Genomic DNA, 19,226 nt, shown 5'->3' with positions numbered 1-19,226 from the left:
GCAACTAGTGCTTAAAATAATGGGAACATTTTGCGCGAGCGAACTGCTTGATTTTTCGAGGTCTGAATATTTAACTCCACAGGTGTTCGCTCGAATATTCTCGTCGCGATATTCTATTGGTAAAAATATAAATAATGATCGGATGAAAAATTACTATTGCGATTCAATTAGGGCCCAACGTAGCGAAATTGTCAGATAGTGTCCCTTTATTTATCATGAAGTACTATAAATGACCAGTTATGGAGTAGACCATCTGCCCTAGAACAGATCTATCGTGCATCCAAAGCTATTAAATATTTCAAATTTACGCAAAGAAATCACTACCCATCGTAGTAGAAGACTCAATATACATAAATAGAGTACTTGGAGGTTATGTTATTTTTTTATTTATCAAGACCCCTCAGACAGCTGCCCATCCATCCCTTCGAGTGTGAAACCCGAAGGTGAACGATCATCGTTGGCAGGCCGAACCTCCGCAATGGGAAGCTCGAGGCCGCCAGCCTCACGCTCAGAATGAGCAGCCACGTCTCATCCTCGTTCACTTTCTGAGGATTGTTTTTTGATGGTTTGGATGAAAAAAGTTCGATGGGCCTATCGGGAATCAGAATTTGAAAATTAAACATAGGATGCGTTGAATTTCAAAACGCATATAAAACGCTATAAATTGCATTTTTTTTATGAATTCAAGTTTGGACCCCACTGGAAGTTGTTCTCAAGAAAAGAAAAAGTTGAAAACTTAACGTTAACAATGCGAGGAAAGGTATATTTTAGATTTACACAAAAATATTGTGCAGTTGACACGAATATTAAAATTTCGTGGGATTTACTCATATAGCATCCTCGCTGCTAAGTATGGAGCTATAAGCTGCTATCCCCCTGCTAAGCCACTACAGCTAGGAGTGGAAATAAAGAAATATTTGAGCATGAATAATACAGTTGTAGGTTAATAATCAATGTTTTTGTTACATCAATCGATATTTTTTGAACAGATTTTGAGCAGCTCATGTACGCATATCCGAGTATCCTCTTAGACATTCTATTAGTAAAAAAAAAATAAATAAATAATAGTGGGATAGAAAAACCAGTTAATTTAGAGGATATAACTTCTACTTTTGTCTAGTACAATATATAAAACGAATAATGTGAAGGTAAACCTGTTGTCGCTATATTAAAAACTTACACTTGACAAATAATATTATACACGTCAAATACTCATGTCATTATATTACTTTAATTTTGATATCAGATTCATGATGACTATACGCTGGGAGTGTTTTTATTTTTAAAACTGTCATATTAATTTGAAATGTATTTGTTTTTTGAAACGTTGATAACGAGTAGATTTCAATAACTAGCCAAATCCATTCTTATTGAATTTAAACAATGCAGAATAACTTTTACTCAACGATATTTCTCTGCTTCTCAAGTGTCAAAACATCATGATATATTTTGCGCCATTGTATCAACTAGGAAAACATTCATTAGAATAAATTTTTGAAAAATATTTTAGCCACAGTTACTAATACGAAGCACGCAAAACGCATACGATTCTTTGGAAAGTTCCTTTTTTACATCTAAATCATTTTTTTAATTTTGAAATATTTTATCGTTGATATTTGACGATATTGAAGGTATTTCGAAAGTCCCAATGGTTTGAAAGCGTATGAGAAGAATCCAAGATTTTATCATACTTGTAAAAATGATTCATTTGAAAAAAAAAACTAAAGGGCTTGTTCATGTTTATTAAAGCTCTACTTTTGTTATCGTAAATGGCAAGTAGTACATATTCATCAACCAATCAATGGATAGAAAATATTTTTCACAAAGCTGTTTAGTAAGTAATAATTGAAATTCGTAAAAGATTTAAAAAAAAAGTTTTTTCAACAATCCACCATAGAATAACGTTTTATGAAAAATAAAAACTTGTAAAACGTTTTATGAATCATCAATTATTAGAAAAAACATAATTTTGTAGTGAAAAATTATTTAATAACCTTTTATTTAATAGATATTATTTAATAATCTTTTATTTGAAATTAACTACTTTTCTGCTCGTTGATTCTAAAATAAAAGAAAAAATTGCAAATGCATGGCCTCCTATTAAAATAAAAAATACCAATTTTACATCTTCTAAGTCTAAAGGTGATTCTTTGTTATCAATTGTATACCAATGAATCAAAGATGATTCAGAATTTTTTTGTGTGTATCCTATCTCATGCAGTCTTAACAAAAAATCATTCAATTTTGATTGCAAGAACCAATCTGGTCTCATTGGGTAAACCATAGTGCGCATATCCATCAGTGGCTTAGAGATGTGTATTAATTCTGACTCGCGAATGCCGTAATAAGTGATAACTAAAGTCCCAACGATGCAGATAACATTTTCTCGTTGCAACAGCCCTTCCATGCAAGCTTTTATATCGAGGTAGTGTTTGAAACTTCGTTGAGTTATTGCAGTCATTTGTGGCACAATTGGAGTAAATACGTAAATTGTCGCCTTTGGGTTATTGATAAAATCTTCTACGGTCTCGATAGATGATTTGAAATCGGCCACAGTATTGACAGCTCTAAATAAATTGACAAAATAAGCGCTAGAGTATGAAATTAACAGGATAGCAGTGCACAAGAGTATTCTTTCGGATGAATAGTAAGCCCGTTCGAATGCTGGTTTGTCCATGGAAGACGTGAATATTCGTATGTATTCGAAAAATGAGATGCTCCAGGATAACTTCAAAATGAATTTCGATACCATCAAAAACATTACAAAAGATGTACCAATGTTTAGGAAAATGTTTAAATCAACCGCAGCGATGAATTTTTTGAAAATACTTAGCTTGGTTTTCCGCGACATTGCGTATACGTAGGTACTTGATGAAAATCCTGATTGCATTTTCCAATAATCGTCGAGAAGTCCTACTCGAGCACTCATATCAATTTTTCCGTCCATGAGGTCTTGAAGTATACCTTGCGGTCTTTGATCGTCATCTAATGGAGGCGCTGATTCGTACATTATCAGATTGTAATTTGCTTTGAAATGCTTCATGAATTGAATTATTGGTCCATGTGATTTCATAGGCAATTTTTCCAAATTACCATTAACTTTTTTTTTAATTTGGGACACATTGGCAAAATCGGCTCCTAACGCCATCTCATAATTAGACAAATCGACCAACTTATCAAAATAGCACATTTTAACAAGTTTATTATCTAAAAAAGCAAAATCAATATGATCCAAACATCTATGAAATTTGAATTCTACAATTGATAAAATCAAACCTTCAATTTCCCTCAATTCAGTGATGTCACGAGAAAGTAATATCCGATTATTGTATTGGCTTGTAGAATCAGCGTCGATTTTCCAAAACGATGTTGCAATAGAGGAAAATGGATTTAACGTGTAAAGCATATAACGATGATTGGTTGTTACACATAGGTAAAAAATATTAACTATATCCAAATTCCATGCTAAATTTAATAATGAAGTTGCCAAGAATAAACAGGAGGGTGCAGGAATTTTTGTGACGACCAAAAAAGATGCCTGGTTGTTCCAAAAAATAGAGTTTCGAAAAGTGGTGAGGAATTCAATGAAACAAAGATTCGAGGTCTCTTCAGTGATGACGATACGCGCGGGATAAGTTTTTCTTACTAGAACTGTCTCATTGATTTTAACTATATTTTTCAAACGCCGATAATTAACCGAAAGTAGAACATTTTTAAATCCAGTCATATCAAAAATAAATAACGATGAATAACTGCTACTCAAATCCGATATTTCACTGCTACTCCAGTTGCCAAACATCATGATATATTTTTCGTTTGGGTATTCGTTAAAAAAACACTTATCAAGAATTAATTTCTGAAAAATAATTTTGTTACAACGAGTTATTATGTATCACGCTAAATACATACCATTCTTGTTGCAAATTCCCTATCTAAATTTGACTTATTATTTTTGATATCGAATGAAAAAAAAGGCACTTGAAAAGTCGCGATTGTTTGAAAGTATAGGATAACAATCCAAAGTTTCATGATACTTCTGAAAATAATTGTCGAAAATATTGCTTATAACTTCATTTTCTTAGGGATAAAAAAAATAATATAATGTAGAAATAGTTGGTAGTTTATTAAATGAATCGAACTTTTTCGAACATACGTTGAACTGTTCTCGTCCATTACTTCTCATTTTTTAATAATACAGTTGTGACGAATAAAAGGAAATAGTTTGTTTATTGATTTTTAACGATTATTAAAAATTTATCTCAAAGTTGTATCGGAAATCATCACATTAGATAACATAAATTATTCAAGGTAACCTTTATTTTTTTATTTAACAAGACCACTCAGACAGCTGCCCATCCATCCCTTCGAGTATGAAACCCGAAGGTGAACGATCATCGTTGGCAGGCCAAGCCTCCGCAATGGGAAGCTCGAAGCCGCCAGCCTCACGCTCAGAATGAGCAGCCACGTCTCATCCTCGTGGCTGCATCGACTCCTACTTTGGGTAGAGAGTCTGTGAAGATATACTACAGAAATGATCCTGTGAAGTATGATCTTAACTCGACACTACATGCTCTGCGCTGTATATACTTTTTTTTTGATTAGCCACTTGTGGTTTCGTCGAAATTCCATCGAAGCCATCTAGTAGAGAAGTTAATACTACGGAGATGGTCGAGATCTAGTGCGCATGCCTAAATTGATTATAATTTCCTCATTATCGGCATTGAAAGAGTAACGAAATTTGAATTGGTCGATGTTTAAGCATTGTATTCCTTTTTTTCTTTTATGCAACTGAACTTCTATGTCAATTCTGATTGAAAGGAACTAAAAGAATTGTTTTTTTTTTGCAAGTAGGTAATCAATAAAACCGTGCATAAAACTAAAATTTCGCTAAACATGAACAGACAGTTTCTATTTGCTGACTTTATAATTTATGAATCTAACATTTTCCACCGATTTCGCTACCAATTACCGATTTAGTTCAATACACGCAAATAGTATATACACAACATACATAAGTAACTTTCCCCGAAAGGGAAAGATCATACCAGTAGCACCCACGCACCGAGCTCGTGCGATAAAGCAGTTTCTCCCATGTAAGCACAGAAAAAAGTTAACATCTCCTTCCTCCCATAAAGAGCTATTTCCAAGCCGCGCCTATATAAACTCGCTGGCTGTCTGTCAGATCTTGGATCTCGTTGCCTGCAGTTAAAGTTAGCGCAGTAGCGAGTAGTGTATAGTGAACCGTGTGCGCGCGCATTCCTAATAATAAGCATACGCGGCTACATAAATATACATACACGCGCAAAAGTCCCACACCAGGCACGTACTACACTATGAGCAATATTAACGAGTATTATGAGGAGCACTCGGATAGCACGGCGTTAGTTTCGTGCATACCAGCCACGGGCAAGATGTCAAAGGCCAAGAAAGTGCTGGACGAGGCCCGGGAGCTCAAGAATCCCGAGCTCGAGCTGGCCGACAAAAACATCGCCAGCTTCGAGGAGCTACCTGGTCTCGGTGAGTCAAGTGACTTTGGCGTTTTGTCCTTTTTTGGAAGCTTGGATCGCTTTCGCTTTTTTATTTCCTTGCCAGACTGGTCTTCGCGCATACGTCACTGCGTGTGTGCGAGGGGAGCGTATTATATATATATATATCGCTGTGTGGGTGTGTACACATGTATACGAGGCGGCGGTGTTTATTATTTTAACGTTCGACCAGCTGATTCTGTATAAAGTGATGTTTTTTATTATATTTTTGATGAATGAATTTTATTTTCAGTTAACATGTCGTACATAACGAGGATCTCTCTCAGTCATAACAAAATTAAAGGTAAATTTAAGAACAATGTGCAAAAACGATTTGCAGATACGAATTCGGTAAACTATTGATACATTTTTTTTCAAGCTGTACCCCCTGGTCTGGCGAATCTAGTCAATTTGGAAATACTTAATTTGTTTAATAATCATATAACCGAATTGCCCGTATCCATTTCACAAATGCCAAAGTTGAGGATTTTGAATCTCGGGTAAGTTGTCATTAACAAAATTTTAACGAACAAAAAGATGCGAAATAATTTTAATAAAATCGTTTACTACTGTGTAATAGTATGAATAGACTGAACGCACTTCCAAGAGGCTTCGGAGCTTTTCCGGTGCTCGAAGTTTTAGATCTGACTTACAACAATCTCAGCGAAAAGAATCTGCCCGGCAACTTTTTCATGATGGGTAAGAAACATTTTTATTGAGAATTAAAACTGAAAAGTTTTTCATTCGATATCGAGTAATCTGATTTTTTATTTCGACAGAAACGTTACGCGCGCTTTATTTGGCTGATAACGACTTCGAATTTTTGCCACCAGAGATATCGATGTTGAAAAATTTGCAAATCGTAAGTTCCTATATAAATTAATTTTCGAACGAATATAATTCCGAGCCAATTACTAACAAATGAACAATTTTAACAGCTGGTATTGAGAGAAAATGATTTGGTGGAACTGCCCAAAGAAATCGGTGAGTTAACTCGTCTGCGAGAACTTCATATACAAGGAAATCGGCTGACAGTATTACCGCCAGAAATCGGTAATTTAGATCTTCTCAGCAACAAAGCCGTCTTCCGCATGGAATTCAATCCGTGGGTCACGCCGATCGCCGATCAACTCCAAGTTGGCATTTCTCACGTTCTGGATTATATACGCTCGGAAACTTATAAATTGTTCGTATTCGCATTGATAACATGAGTTTAAAGTTTAATTTTTGAGATGAGATTGATGTTAATGATTCTTTTACAGCGTTTATCAGCGGCATCAAGCTACAAAAGGCATACCACCACCGTCCGAGAACGACAAGAGTAAGAAAATCTCAAGAGCTCGTTCTTAAATAACAAATTTTACTGCCATTGGCTAACAAGCTTATAACGACGTACAAAAAGATAACATAATACCAAGTACAAGCGCAGCATTTATCGAGAATTCGAAGATTGATCGATGCATAAATTATATATTTATTGATGAAATTAAAAAAAGAAGTAGATCTGATACCATTGATTGTACATGTATGCACTGTATGATCGATTACAAACGTGTGCCTTGAAAGTATTTTACATATATATTTATTTTATAGAGTTGTAATACAGAATTTTAATAATTCCGTAATTTATAGAGATCTGTTTTCCACTGAATTTAGTTTTATTTATCAAATGTGCCTAAATGTAGCAGTAGAAGACTGAGACTTCATGAATTTTTAAAATGTAGAAACGAGTATGAAGACTCCATCCAAATAAATTAACCATTTAATTTATGTTTTAAAAAATGATTTTTATTATTGTTACTCCTGAATTTATTATTACTGAATCAATGTGTTCAACAAATCGACAATTTTATTTTATTTACAGGTAAAATAATAATCGAAAATCATGAAATGTAAAATCACATTGTATACATTTTGATCTAAAATGGTTTCAACCGTTGTTGAACAATATACAATTTTTTATCAAACTAACTTCAGTCTAACAAGTTTTTACAAAAACTTGATACAGCTGAATTTAGAAATTCAAGCTGTATTTACTTTTTTCAAAATCTTCACAGTAAATTCGATGAATTTACAATAGAAATTCGGTGTAGATTACAGCTGTAGAGGTTTTAATTGAGTTCGTCAATAGTCATTTTATTAATAATTAAATATACAAGTATCACATTCTTCTTAAGATTCTAATAATTACTGAGATCGTAAATGTCATACTTTATATAGTAAAATAAAATTGATTTTTAAATATGAATTGCATATGATATAAATATTTTTATTTGCTTTTAAAAGCAGTCTAGTTTTTGTAAAAGTCTTCAAAACTATTAGCTATACTTATAATAGAACTAATCAATTTTACTATAGTACAGTTTCATATCACCATGTTAATTACATGTGAAAATGCATTTGTGGTGGCAGTTGTTGATGCATTTGCATTGGCATCTGTAGTGGTATTTGCTGTTGTTGCATCGGTGGTTGATGTTGTTGTGGTATTTGCTGATTAGGCAATAGCCAATTACTATCATCCACAATTGGTGGCACAGGTGGCGGTAACTGCGGTAACATTGGTATTTGGTTAACTCCACGCCTTCCTAGTTCAACATCATAGTTAAAAGTATGGCCGGTTGAATATATTATTCCATCATTTCGCACAAGGGATACTGGCACAGCAGTACCATTATCCACCCAAGACCAATTTCCTTGAAAAGCTGTAACATCTGGCACAACACACACCATACTTTGCTCTGTTCGATACCATGTTTCAGCTTCAAGATCTCCAAACCAAACCTACAATCAATTTATCAAATTATTGTAGTAGAGAGTAATTTTTCAATTTAAAATTTTACTTTATAATTTCAGCTTTTTGAATGTACATACATGTAAATTAGGTGCAAAATCATCTCCTTTAATTTCTAGCATTGCAACTTGATCCTGACCCATTGGATTAAGATACTGCACAGTTGGTACTGGAGTAACTGGAGCTTTCACTGGACCCATTCCTTCATAAAATTTATATTCTGCACGCTCTGTACTAATGATTGTCCAGCAAGCACCATCATTTATAAGATCTTTGTTTGGTTCTTTGGGAGAAGCTGTTGCATTGAAAGGCACTATTTTTTCTTGTGAAAGACAAAGGTACAAACGATCAGTATCTTTCAGGAATAAAGCACATTTGTGTAATTGTGAAACTGGATCATCAGCATCAAGGCTTGCCATTGATTTATCTACCTGTTAAAACATATAATATTCATTTTAGAGGTGTTAAAATTTAAATCTATTTTATTGAAGAAATAGTTTGTAAACCTTGCGTATTATTAATCTGGGTAGTGCCATTCCTGTGTCCTTACAAACTAATTTCACTGTATTATTATAATGAATATATCCATCTCTTGGTTCAAAATCTTCATTTTCACTTTCCTCATCGTCCAATAGATATATTGTAAAGGTACTCCATTGAGTCGAACTAGCATGAAAATGATCACCTTCAACATGTAGGTATCGTGTGCTTACTGTCTGTGAACGCAATCTATTGAATAGAGCTACAGAAGTTCCACTAGCTATACATAATTCTGTGTTTTTAAGAGATTGCTTTTTTTTAGAAGGCTTAGATATAACTTTGATTCTGTTACTGTGGAAGACACCTATATCATGACCATTTCCATGGAACATTTTAATGGAGAGCATGAAATTTTTTCGTTTATCAGAATCTGATATAAAAAGAGTTTTAGCCGCACAGTATTGCTCTTCATTATTTAAATCTAGTTGCTGGACGTCTTGATCCAAATTGCCAATAATTCCAATAAAGGCACATATTTGTACTGCTTGTTCAGATTCTCCTTCTCGCCGCATTTGTTCTTGTCTCATCACCCACGAATCTCCTCTGTAATTTAATTATTTTGCATTGTTATAAATGAACGACAAAATAAGTAAATTTTAAAGTTAACAGTGCTACCTTAAATAAACACATGGTGGTGGACAGAAAAATCTCTTCTCCGTGCCGTATGATTTTTGTGCTACCTTGGCATGAAAAATAACAACAACCATGTCAGTTTTACCGCCGGTTCTCTTGCATTCTGAGAGGTAGTGACGCATGGCCTCTTGCGTGAGTCGAGGACTCGACAAGTCCACTTCCATTTTGAATGAGCACCAATTTTTGGCATGCTACTTCAATGATAAACACAATGCAGGCTCGTTCAGTCACGTGTCATAGCTACCTGTGGGTGAAAAGTCAAAGTTTTAACTGTCAAAATAGATTCATCAGTGAGAGTCGATGCTTGTAAATATTATGCGGCTTGAGGCGACTCGATAAGCTCATTATCATAATATTATGAACTCAACTAGTCGTTGTGAAACAGACAGTTCTGTTTATTATCTGACTATATCTGTACTGCGCATGCGCAAACTCAGCGCCCCGCCACGCCACGATCAAAATTAAAAATAGCTTATAAATTGCTTATAATAAGGCCCATAAAATAGTCTATAAAAAGTTCCGTTTTCCAAAATTTCTCTTCAGTTGATTTTGGGATTTCTTCGAGAGCAGGTAAGCTCTTTTTTTTTTTGGTTTTAATCGGATAGTTATGAATGTCGGTAATTTTAAATAGTTGTCACGTTTTTGATTTTTTTCCCCAAACGCATACGTGAATATTTTCGAGGATTTCCCATAAGAATCCCACTTAGAATTTCTATAATTTTCTACCAGTTGTTTTATAGAAATTTTTCTTTAATCCTCGACGAAAATTTTTCTCATGAGAAAGTTTTATGAAGTATAAATAAGCCTTAAAAGTGTTTGAAATTTTTTATACACTTAATCAATGATTTCTAAGCGTTAATAAAAGTATTTAAAAATCTATAAAATCTCGCGAAGACTCGATTTTTTAGAAAAAGGGATAAGTTTTTTTCTCATTTATTTCTATATTGTCCATATGGTTTCCCGTATAGTTTTTTCTCAATGACTTTTAACGAGCTTTAATACCGATCAAAAAAAGAATTTAAAACTATTTAAAACGTTTATTAACGCTTTATAATTCTTAATAACTTTTCCAAATAATTCTAGTCACTTGTACATCTTTTTTAAATTAATTAAGTGATTGCCGTACCTGCGTGAATAATTCAAAAATCAATTTTCGTCAGGTTTCACATAAATTTTTAAAATTTATTTTTATTAATTACAATTCTTATAAAGTTTTATTAATTCTTAAAAATCATTGTACGAAATCTGAACATTTATGATAATTTTGAAGCCTTATTCAGACTTTTAAAGAATTGTTAAGAGTATTTAAGAATTAGTGTGCAGATGAATTTCCGTAGGAGATAGCATACAAAATTGTTAATCTTGAACAAGCTTACAAAATGGCAATAACGCTATTTAGTTAGTAGTCAACAACCCACCTGACCGCACTCGTCGCATGTAAACAAACGCACGTTTCTAACCTTCGAGAATTCCCGAAAGGACGTTGACTCTCGCGAGAAACTTGTACTTTGCGCAAGTTCACCGATCTTCTAGTCACTGATTGTGCCTTTGAAATTTTTAAATCTTAATCGCTCCGAAATGAGACAAAGAGGGTAAAAAAAAGTACAAACCAACAGGTAGTAGATAGTATAAAACGCGATGCACTTCAGGCGTCGTAGTATATAGACAGGCAACTGTTGGCGCGATGATATAGCGCAGCATCTCGTGTGTGTGTAGTGTACGTATAGGAGCATCGGCTGCAGCTGCCGTCACTGCAGCGCCGCATTATTATTATCATTATTAGCATTCGGGTTTCGTCGCCGCCTCTGCTTGTGTGCCAGATGGCGTTTGCCATTGTATATCGTATATCGTGATACAATTCATGGGGGTATCGTCGTTACACTGCGTTATTCAACTGCCGGGTTGTTTACGCGTCTTAGTACTTTGATAGATAGCTCGAGTGGTTTCAGATGCCAGAGCTATAAAGACAATTAACCAGGACTCAATTTTAGCGCTCCTTTGAAAATTTCAAAAATGCCTCAATTTTTGAATATTCGTCTCGCAGCATATCTCAACGAGATTTGATGAATTCAGCCTACTGGTCCTTTTTGCCTCTTGTTTGCTGTGTTCATTTGGCGTGTGTGCGCTACCGGCGAGCAGAATATAAAATAGTCGAGTCCCTTGCAAAGTACCGTAAAACAACATGGAGTCGCGAACGCCTGAATTTTTATGTACACCATCGCAATAAATTGTGTGAATTACGATAGACATATCGAACTTTCGGATTTTAAGTGGTCTATTTATAATCGTAACGTTGAGAAGTTATAAGAAATTGAAGTCGTAAAAAAAGTAAAGTAGTCGAAAGCTGTGTCAAATTCCACGTACATCGAAACGAACGGTCATGTCAATGCTCCGGCTTGTAGTATCGTCTTTGATATTGCTCATCTCGTTGGTCGAGTGCCTCGTGGACCCGGAAAGAGTCGGCTTGTGCTGTGCGCTCTGCGACGACGACGGCTGCAGCGGCACGATCAGCGGCAGCGATGCGAATCAGCATCACCGGCGCAACTGTCGCGTGTACACGGAAAACGAGACCGACAGTTGCGACGTCGATCTGAGCCTTCGCCAGCATCATCACGGCTGGACTCGTTCGCAGCTGCTGCGCGTGGTCGAGCTCGTGCAGGCCGAGGTGCCGCGCGGGGCCGACGGAGCCGTCATGCTCACTTGGCTGGAGCCCGAAGATGACGGCTCCGAGGAGTCCGCTGCTGGTCTGGCCAAATCTAGATTCGTCGAGTTTTACGGCTGTCGAAGGATCGATCGAGTGATGAGCATGCGATACGACGATCTCGAGGACATGATGGGTTTTCTCGGCGAGCAAGAGAGCTCGGAGTACGCCATCAATCTGGCCGATTACGGCTGCGGTTCGAGCTCGTGCCAGCTCACGATCGTTCGGAGAGTTTAATCGATTTTTCTGCGCGTATTCGTTGTAAGAAAGAGTTTCGCACCTTTTTAGAAAGTATAAAAAATTCTCTCAAAAACTTGAGTCAAGAAAAAAACATCAATGAAGAGTATTCTTCTACTAACTTAGAGTGGATTCTGTATCGTGTTCTACCAAAAGTATGCCATGCCTAATATTTAAACTATTTAAAATACAAAAATGAAAAAAATATTTATTCGTAAACTAGGCTTAACTAATGTTTTAATCTTTTATGCTTGGCATTTTTCTCCTTTGATTTCTCAATGCTTTTCTTTTTAAATCAACGGTATAAGATTTTCTCAACTTGGTATTTGATTTCACAACTGTGCTGGCTCAATCAACACTAAATCTTGTTTACGTATTGATCAGAAATTATGTCGACAAGTACGACTTATTTGAAGAATACGCCCTATATTCTTTTGAGACTCGAAAATTCAATCACGGCTTATTTTTGGCGTATGGCATATTTTCAGTAGAACACCATAGCTTACCGATCGCGGTAACCAATCACTTGAATCAAAAATTTCAGCTTGTTAAGTATGTCTAGTAAATCCATGGAAATAAATAATTAAAAAAAGAGTTTTAATTCCTTCAATTAGCAATCGAATGGTTATTTTGTGTAAAAATTGTTTTTAAAAATGTTATACATTTATTGTATATAATTAAGGTCTACACCTCAAATTTTGCTCAAGTTTAATTTGTTTTATTTATCAAGGTTTACTTACATTTTTCATCTGACAATTTGTTCAATAAAAATAATTCAATTTCTTTCTTTCTTTTTTCCAGCCTCCTCGTATCAACAACTGCAAGCATTCTTCGGTGCTACCTTTGACTTTGAGCGATCATGTCGAAATTATTGCGAATCATCTCTCTGCTGCTCTTGGCGAACTTGGCGATCGTCAGCGGCGTGCTGTTCCGCGATCACGAGGATATGGTGCCGAATTTTTTCAAATTGACCGACAAATCACAGGTCAACCTGTGCTGTGCTCGCTGCATCAAAGAAAACGATTGTATCCTCGTGACCGAGAACGCAAAACACCGCTGTGGCGGCATTATTGATAAGAATTCGATCGGATTAGTGTGAGTTCGAACGAAAAAAAAAGAAAATACATATAGAAGCAAAATTAATGTCGATAATGAACGATTCTACTTTTCTCGCAGTGATTTTCCGGGCGGCAGAAAGATCACGACTCATCAAGAGCCGGACGACCGGTGGGTGCTATCCTGGGTCGATAACATGTCCGATCCCGTGCTGAGGAGCCGCCGCTTCAGCCTCAACAATTGCGCCTGGACGTCGAACGTCTTATTCGAGACGGACCGCAAGGTGGCCGATGTCGCGATAGATACCTTGTTCCATTCGAAACGGTACCCCGAAGTGTCGGTCTCGCTCGAGCCGGCCAGCTGCGGTAACGTCCAGTGCGACGTCACGATCTACAAGAGGAGCGCCAGGATTAGTATCAAGACGAAGGCGCTGACATTAGAGAAACTTCCAAGAGACGATCTGTAGGGTATTTTTTGTTTGCGTTGCATTGTTTCAAACGGAAGGAAGAATAAAGTATTATATTATGTATTTACAGATATTTATATTAATATGATGCTTCATTAATATCATATGCACAAAAAAGATTTACTATGTAGAAGTAAATTATTGACTAACTTATTGACCATCAACATACTTAATTGCGTTAAAATTAATTTTTACGATTTCAATAAAAAATTGTCATCCTCGTAAAGTCGTCTAATTTTGTACTTTTATATGTTGCGTGTAAAATCTCTGCCGAGTTTGCGCGTTACGACCCCGTGCGTAAAAAGCCAATCCCACCCCCGGGCGTGCGAATCGCCGCCGCATGTATAGCACGAGCTAAAAGCGACAGTAGTTGCGGTAGTGTCAGCACGAGTAGTAGTGGCGAAATCCAAAATAGTCCTATCCCATAAATGAGAACCGATTGTTTTTGAATCCTCGATCGCCCCCGGCGCGGTGCTCCATCGTGCGAAACATGTCCGCCGCGTTTCTGCATCTCGGCTTCGTGCTGCTGCTGCTGCTGCTTCCGATCGTCCGGACTCGAGCCAGCGGCTACCAGCGCGAGTACGTCAAGGTGGACTTCGAGGCGTACGACTTCGTCAACGCGACGGTCTGCTGCGCCGAGTGCGACTCCTCGGGCCAACAGTGCCACATGCTACCGGACGACCCCCTGGCGAGCCCCTGCCTCGTCGAGATCTCCCGGCCCGAAGACTATCGCATGTCCCGGGGTCCGCCTCGGGCCCAGGCCTTCCGTGCGCTGCCGCTCGATCACGATCTGCCGGATCGCTTCATGATCAGTTGGCTGGCTCAGACGCGCGGACCCGATCGCGCCGCCAAGCTCGGCATGCGCTTCTTCGACTTTTCCACCTGCCGACAGGACGGCCCGACGGAGCTCGTTCAGCAGGACGACGAGGAGTTCGCGCTGCTGTTCGTCAACGGGCTCGACGACGGGCCCGTGAGGTATCGCATCTCCCTCGAGGAGTATCGCAGATGCGGCCGCCCGAGATGTCACGCAACCGTCATCAAGGAGTTTCAGCCGCTGCCGGTCTGGAGGCATCGCAGCAGGAGCAGCTCGAAGAAGAGCAACGACGACTTGTAGTAATAATCGTAAAAACGACCACGAGATAACTCGACGTGTGTAATTTATACGACGAAGCAATAAAACCGAATTCTAGATTTAAAAAAAAGAAAGTATTGCCTTGATATTTAGTGAAAACCCTCGTACCAGCTCGTATAACACATTTCGCATTACGTATAGGTGTATGGAGGAGGAAGGAGGGGGATAGAGGGAGGAAAAGGAGGCTCGCTCCAGCCCAGACAGCTTGCACCACGTCAGTCTCGGCGTCGCCTTGGCAACGAGAGCACGTGCCAAATTACCATCTCCGCCCTCGCATCCTTCACACCTCGCACACTTTGTTTTCATAATAATGCCACCATTCGATCGTCGTTTTCTGCTCTGCGTCCTGCTGCTACTGCCACTGACAAATTGGAAGGTCACCGGCCGTCGTACGCACCTCGCGAGCGTCACCTTCGAGACGCACGACTTCGAGCGCGATCGGCTCTGCTGCGGCCGCTGCGACATCGGCAACTTGGACTGGCTGCACAAGCCCAACTGCCGAGTGACCCTCGACCGTTACCAGCCGTCCTGGCGCCGGGCCTGCAACGCCAGCGTCGATCTGCACTCGCGCCAGGCCAAGATCGCCCGAGCCTACCGTCTGGTGCCGTTCGCCCCGGACGACCGAGAGCGAGTCCGGCTCGTCTGGCTGGATCGCAACGCCAACGGCCTGACCTATCTCAAGATGAAGAGCCTGGACTTTGCCACGTGCTTCCACGTCGAGCCCGAGAGCTTCGTTTATCCGAGCGACGCCCACGCGCTCCAGCAGATGTACGCCATGTACGGGGACGACAAGCACGACGTGATCTTCGGCGATTGGGACGTTTGCGGCACGGAGAACTGCAAGCTCATGCTGGTGAAAAAGTAAGCCCTCGTCGAGTTCGTAGCGATACAAGCGTAGAACGATAGCCGAGCTTCGATCGTTTGAATTTCCCGCATCGTCGTGCTCGCGAGCATCGGGAGGTGTGGGAGGCGTCGGGAGCTCGGGCTATACGCGGGAGCCTACCGGGCGAGATCGCCTTCTGCGCATGGCCACCCACGCCAAGCGGGGGCGTAAAAATTGAAAAATACATTCGCGCTACAGCTGTCACTACTTCGCGTAATAATAAACGATGTGACGCGGAAATATCGGGCCGGGAGAGACATAGCACGAGTTACCACCGACGCGTTCGAATTTTTTAATTTTTTCGCCTTCGTCCATGGTTCGGCGTCTCGAACCGTCGACGTTCGCTAATCAACGTTGGTGCTCTTGTAGAGTAGTGACAGCCGCGTTCGAACAGAATGTCGAGCGCGCGTCTCGCCGCCAGTGAGAAAACCAGATCATTATTATTAGCGTTGGTGCTGATCGTCCTGGGACTCGCGATCGTCGGCTCGGCCAGAAAGTCCATCCTCAGGGTGGAGTTCGAGACGGCGGACTTCGACGCGGCCAACGTGACGTTCTGCTGCGCTCGCTGCAGCGACGCGCACCGTCGCAACTGTCACCTCGTGGCGGCGCACGGCTCCGAGTCCGGCTCCACGCCGTCGCGCCGGCCCTGCCGCGTCAATCTCAAGAGGATCCTGCGACAGCGTCATCATCGCCAGTCGGACAATCGTCTCTATCGGGCCATCCCGGTGAACAATCGGCCGAGCGACAAGCTGCTCTTCCTGCCGTGGATAATCAAGCCGCGGGACGACTCGGGGCCCTCGATCACGGGCCTGCAGTTCGTCGATTTTCCGCTCTGCCTCGCCCAGGAGCATCCGCGACGCGTCCAGCTGAACGAGGAGTTCGGCCTCGAGTGGATGCGCAAGCTCTACAGCTCGACGGAGAAGTGGGACCTGGTGCTGGAGCCGTACGAGGCCTGCGGCAGGCCCAAGCCCTGCGACGTCACCATCGTCAAGCTCGCGCGCATCAGCGCCGAGGACGAGCAGTACGTGAGGGACGACTTGTGATTCGATTAACTAGTTTAAAAAAAAAACCAAAAAAAAAAAAAAAAAAAACTGAACGAGAAACAAGGAAATTAGGAAAGTTACCTCTTGAAAACGCGTAAATGTGTGTATACTTGACGGTAGCGGCGCAGAGTCGTGCATAAATCATTCGAGGCACGTCCGCGCCCCCCGCGCTGTAAAGTACTTTTTAACTTATGATCCACGCGATGGCCTCCTAAATCCTCAAATTTATGTTTATTTTATCGATCGGTCCAGCTGTGTGCTATGCAGCAGAAGTGGCCAAACGGGGGGATGGACGGGGGAGAGCAGCAAACCACAGCACAGCGGAGAATAAAGAAGACAGAGGAGCGCGGCGCATAGTGATAGCTTAACGCGGAAGTGATACACGTGCAAGTCACGTCTCGACGTTACATATAGAGAGACAGAGAGAGGCGGAGAGCGTGTTATTTTTTCAGCGCGGCGTATATAGGCACCGTCGAGGGGTATTATAGACACCCTGGGCACGTATAGAGTCGTCTCTCTCACTCCAAAAGCAGAAGCATAACCAGCAGCAGCAGCAGCAGCAGCACAAGAGGAAGAGGAAAGAGAGGCATAATAGCATAAGTTACACGCGGACAAAACGGTGTACTTTGCAGCCTCTCAAGGTGGCCAGTGCGTAGCAGGGAGCAAAAATAAAGCACGACCAGTGAGTATACATGCGAAAAAAGCTTCCGAGATTTCGATAACGCGATTACTGATTGCAGTGTCGCTGAGCTCGCTGCTGCTCTCGTTGCTGTCGTTGTTGTCGTCGTCGATCGGGAGCATCGGTGCGTCGCCGCGCAGCATCAGCCTCGACTTTGAGCTCTACGACTTCGGCCTCAATCAAACCCTCTGCTGCGCCTACTGCCCGGACGACTCGGGCCGTCGCTGCCAAGTGACCGTGTCGAGCTTCCCCGTCTCCTGGTATCGGCCCTGCCTCGCCGACCTCAAGCTGCCGCACTACCGCGACTCCAGGGCGATGGCTCGAGCCTTCCGCGTCCTGCCCGAGGACTCGTTCAGCCCCGAAGACTACCTGGCGGGCCAAGTGCCGGAGTTCGATCGGGACCGGGAGCGATTCCGCGTGGCCTGGCTGGCCCCGAGCCGACGCCAGGCCGACAAGTACCAGCTGGCCGAGAGGCTGCTGCGCTTCGATCGCTGCGAGTTCGTCGGCCGGACGCAGAGGAGTCGCGCCTCGGACGCGGCCTCGGCCCTGCTCGATCTCTACGCCATGCCCGGCGATCCGTTTCGCGACGTCGCGTTCGCCCGCTACTGGGTCTGCGATCGCGAGGCCGCCAGGTGCGACGTGACCTTTCTCAGGTCGGCCAACGATCTCGACAAGATGCTCGATCTCGAGGACAGCATCTGGGACTGAGTGGCCGAGACGGCCTGGTTCGGCGCTTTCAGCTTCATTAGGCTTGGATTCATGTAACTGATCTCTATAAGAAATTCAGTCTCGCGAAAAAATAAGTATAAGTAGATATCTAAATTGTATCATTGATAGTAAATAAATATTAATCGTCAAGTCAAGATTCAGTATCTCGAGATTTTCACATTTAATAATTCATCGAAATGGCCTAGGTAAAAATGCTCAACTTCAATAATGGCCGTTAAAAAAATTAACAATTTAAAATGTTTTAAATTACTTTACCATTAATAAGATTATTTCGGGTGATATTTCTTTTACAATTGTTACAAATATATTAAGCGTATTTTAAATGACCACTTTAAATAAGATCATACTACTTTGAGCCTTCATCACTAGATGGCGAGTTTCTGGATTTGTGAATTTGCAAGCGGCAAAGCCAAAATAAACATATAAGTCTAGTTTCTACCATTCGATGGCAGAATTGTTAGATAAATTTAGCCAAAAAGTTGAGCATGTTCATCAGATAACGTTTATCATAATAAATAATATCTAACGAATATGAATTTAACACATCTTAAAAATGAACTTTCGCAATATATATCCACGTAGGTAGATAATAACGATATAAATTCAGCCACCCTATCGCAGCTGCGAGAACTGTGAAATCCACTCCAGAGAGTCAATTTTGCGCGAGGATATAAGCTCGAGCGCTGCGTGCACAGCAGTACTGCTACATTATACATGTATAAATCTAAAGGCCACTTAGATCGCGGGGACTTTGTTTCAATTTTTCCGCGATCTCTGAGCGAGGCGAACACGCTCGACATTCGCTCTCGCG

The 19,226-nt window shown here is 40.6% G+C and overlaps 3 protein-coding genes, 1 non-coding gene and 1 pseudogene across 11 annotated transcripts; 2 read left to right on the top strand and 3 right to left on the bottom strand.

Moving 5' to 3' along the window:
- Positions 1-399: 399 nt before the first annotated feature.
- Positions 400-537, bottom strand: LOC111693263 (annotated as a pseudogene).
- A 3,798-nt stretch (positions 538-4,335) lies between these two features.
- LOC111693262 lies at positions 4,336-4,554 on the bottom strand. Its single transcript, XR_002763375.1, has one exon. It is a non-coding gene; the product is annotated as a small nucleolar RNA U3 (small nucleolar RNA).
- A 693-nt stretch (positions 4,555-5,247) lies between these two features.
- On the top strand, positions 5,248-7,259 carry LOC106649612 (ras suppressor protein 1). Its single transcript, XM_014367085.2, has 7 exons — positions 5,248-5,517; positions 5,779-5,829; positions 5,905-6,025; positions 6,106-6,224; positions 6,305-6,387; positions 6,464-6,711; positions 6,788-7,259. The coding sequence occupies exons 1-7, from the start codon at positions 5,334-5,336 to the stop codon at positions 6,873-6,875; spliced, it is 894 nt and encodes a 297-aa protein (XP_014222571.1). The 5' UTR covers positions 5,248-5,333; the 3' UTR covers positions 6,876-7,259.
- A 350-nt stretch (positions 7,260-7,609) lies between these two features.
- Positions 7,610-11,194, bottom strand: LOC106649586 (recombining binding protein suppressor of hairless-like). Of its 3 annotated transcripts, XM_014367049.2 has the most exons (6): positions 11,100-11,194; positions 10,908-11,035; positions 9,472-9,733; positions 8,823-9,399; positions 8,397-8,747; positions 7,610-8,306 (listed from the first exon to the last, which is right to left on the bottom strand). In XM_014367049.2, the coding sequence occupies exons 3-6, from the start codon at positions 9,651-9,653 to the stop codon at positions 7,908-7,910; spliced, it is 1,509 nt and encodes a 502-aa protein (XP_014222535.1). In that variant the 5' UTR covers positions 9,654-9,733; positions 10,908-11,035; positions 11,100-11,194; the 3' UTR covers positions 7,610-7,907. The 3 variants fall into 3 exon arrangements, with proteins under 3 accessions (XP_014222535.1, XP_023313299.1, XP_014222534.1); XM_023457531.1 differs by lacking the exon at positions 10,908-11,035; XM_014367048.2 differs by lacking the exon at positions 11,100-11,194 and having other exon boundaries at positions 10,950-11,093.
- Positions 9,982-14,162, top strand: LOC106649587. Of its 6 annotated transcripts, none has more exons than XM_014367053.2 (3): positions 9,982-10,059; positions 13,229-13,522; positions 13,604-14,162. In XM_014367053.2, the coding sequence occupies exons 2-3, from the start codon at positions 13,287-13,289 to the stop codon at positions 13,947-13,949; spliced, it is 582 nt and encodes a 193-aa protein (XP_014222539.1). In that variant the 5' UTR covers positions 9,982-10,059; positions 13,229-13,286; the 3' UTR covers positions 13,950-14,162. The 6 variants fall into 6 exon arrangements, with proteins under 6 accessions (XP_014222539.1, XP_023313301.1, XP_014222540.1 ...); XM_023457533.1 differs by lacking the exon at positions 9,982-10,059 and adding an exon at positions 11,064-11,081; XM_014367054.2 differs by lacking the exon at positions 9,982-10,059 and adding an exon at positions 12,328-12,451.
- Positions 14,163-19,226: the final 5,064 nt, after the last annotated feature.

This window comes from Trichogramma pretiosum, unplaced genomic scaffold, assembly GCF_000599845.2.
Source record: "Trichogramma pretiosum strain Unisexual culture from Peru unplaced genomic scaffold, Tpre_2.0 scaffold43, whole genome shotgun sequence".
In the NCBI taxonomy this organism is placed as follows: domain Eukaryota; kingdom Metazoa; phylum Arthropoda; class Insecta; order Hymenoptera; family Trichogrammatidae; genus Trichogramma; species Trichogramma pretiosum.
The sequence above is the reverse complement of the archived record's forward strand: the minus strand, read 5'-3'. Positions and strand labels throughout refer to the sequence as shown.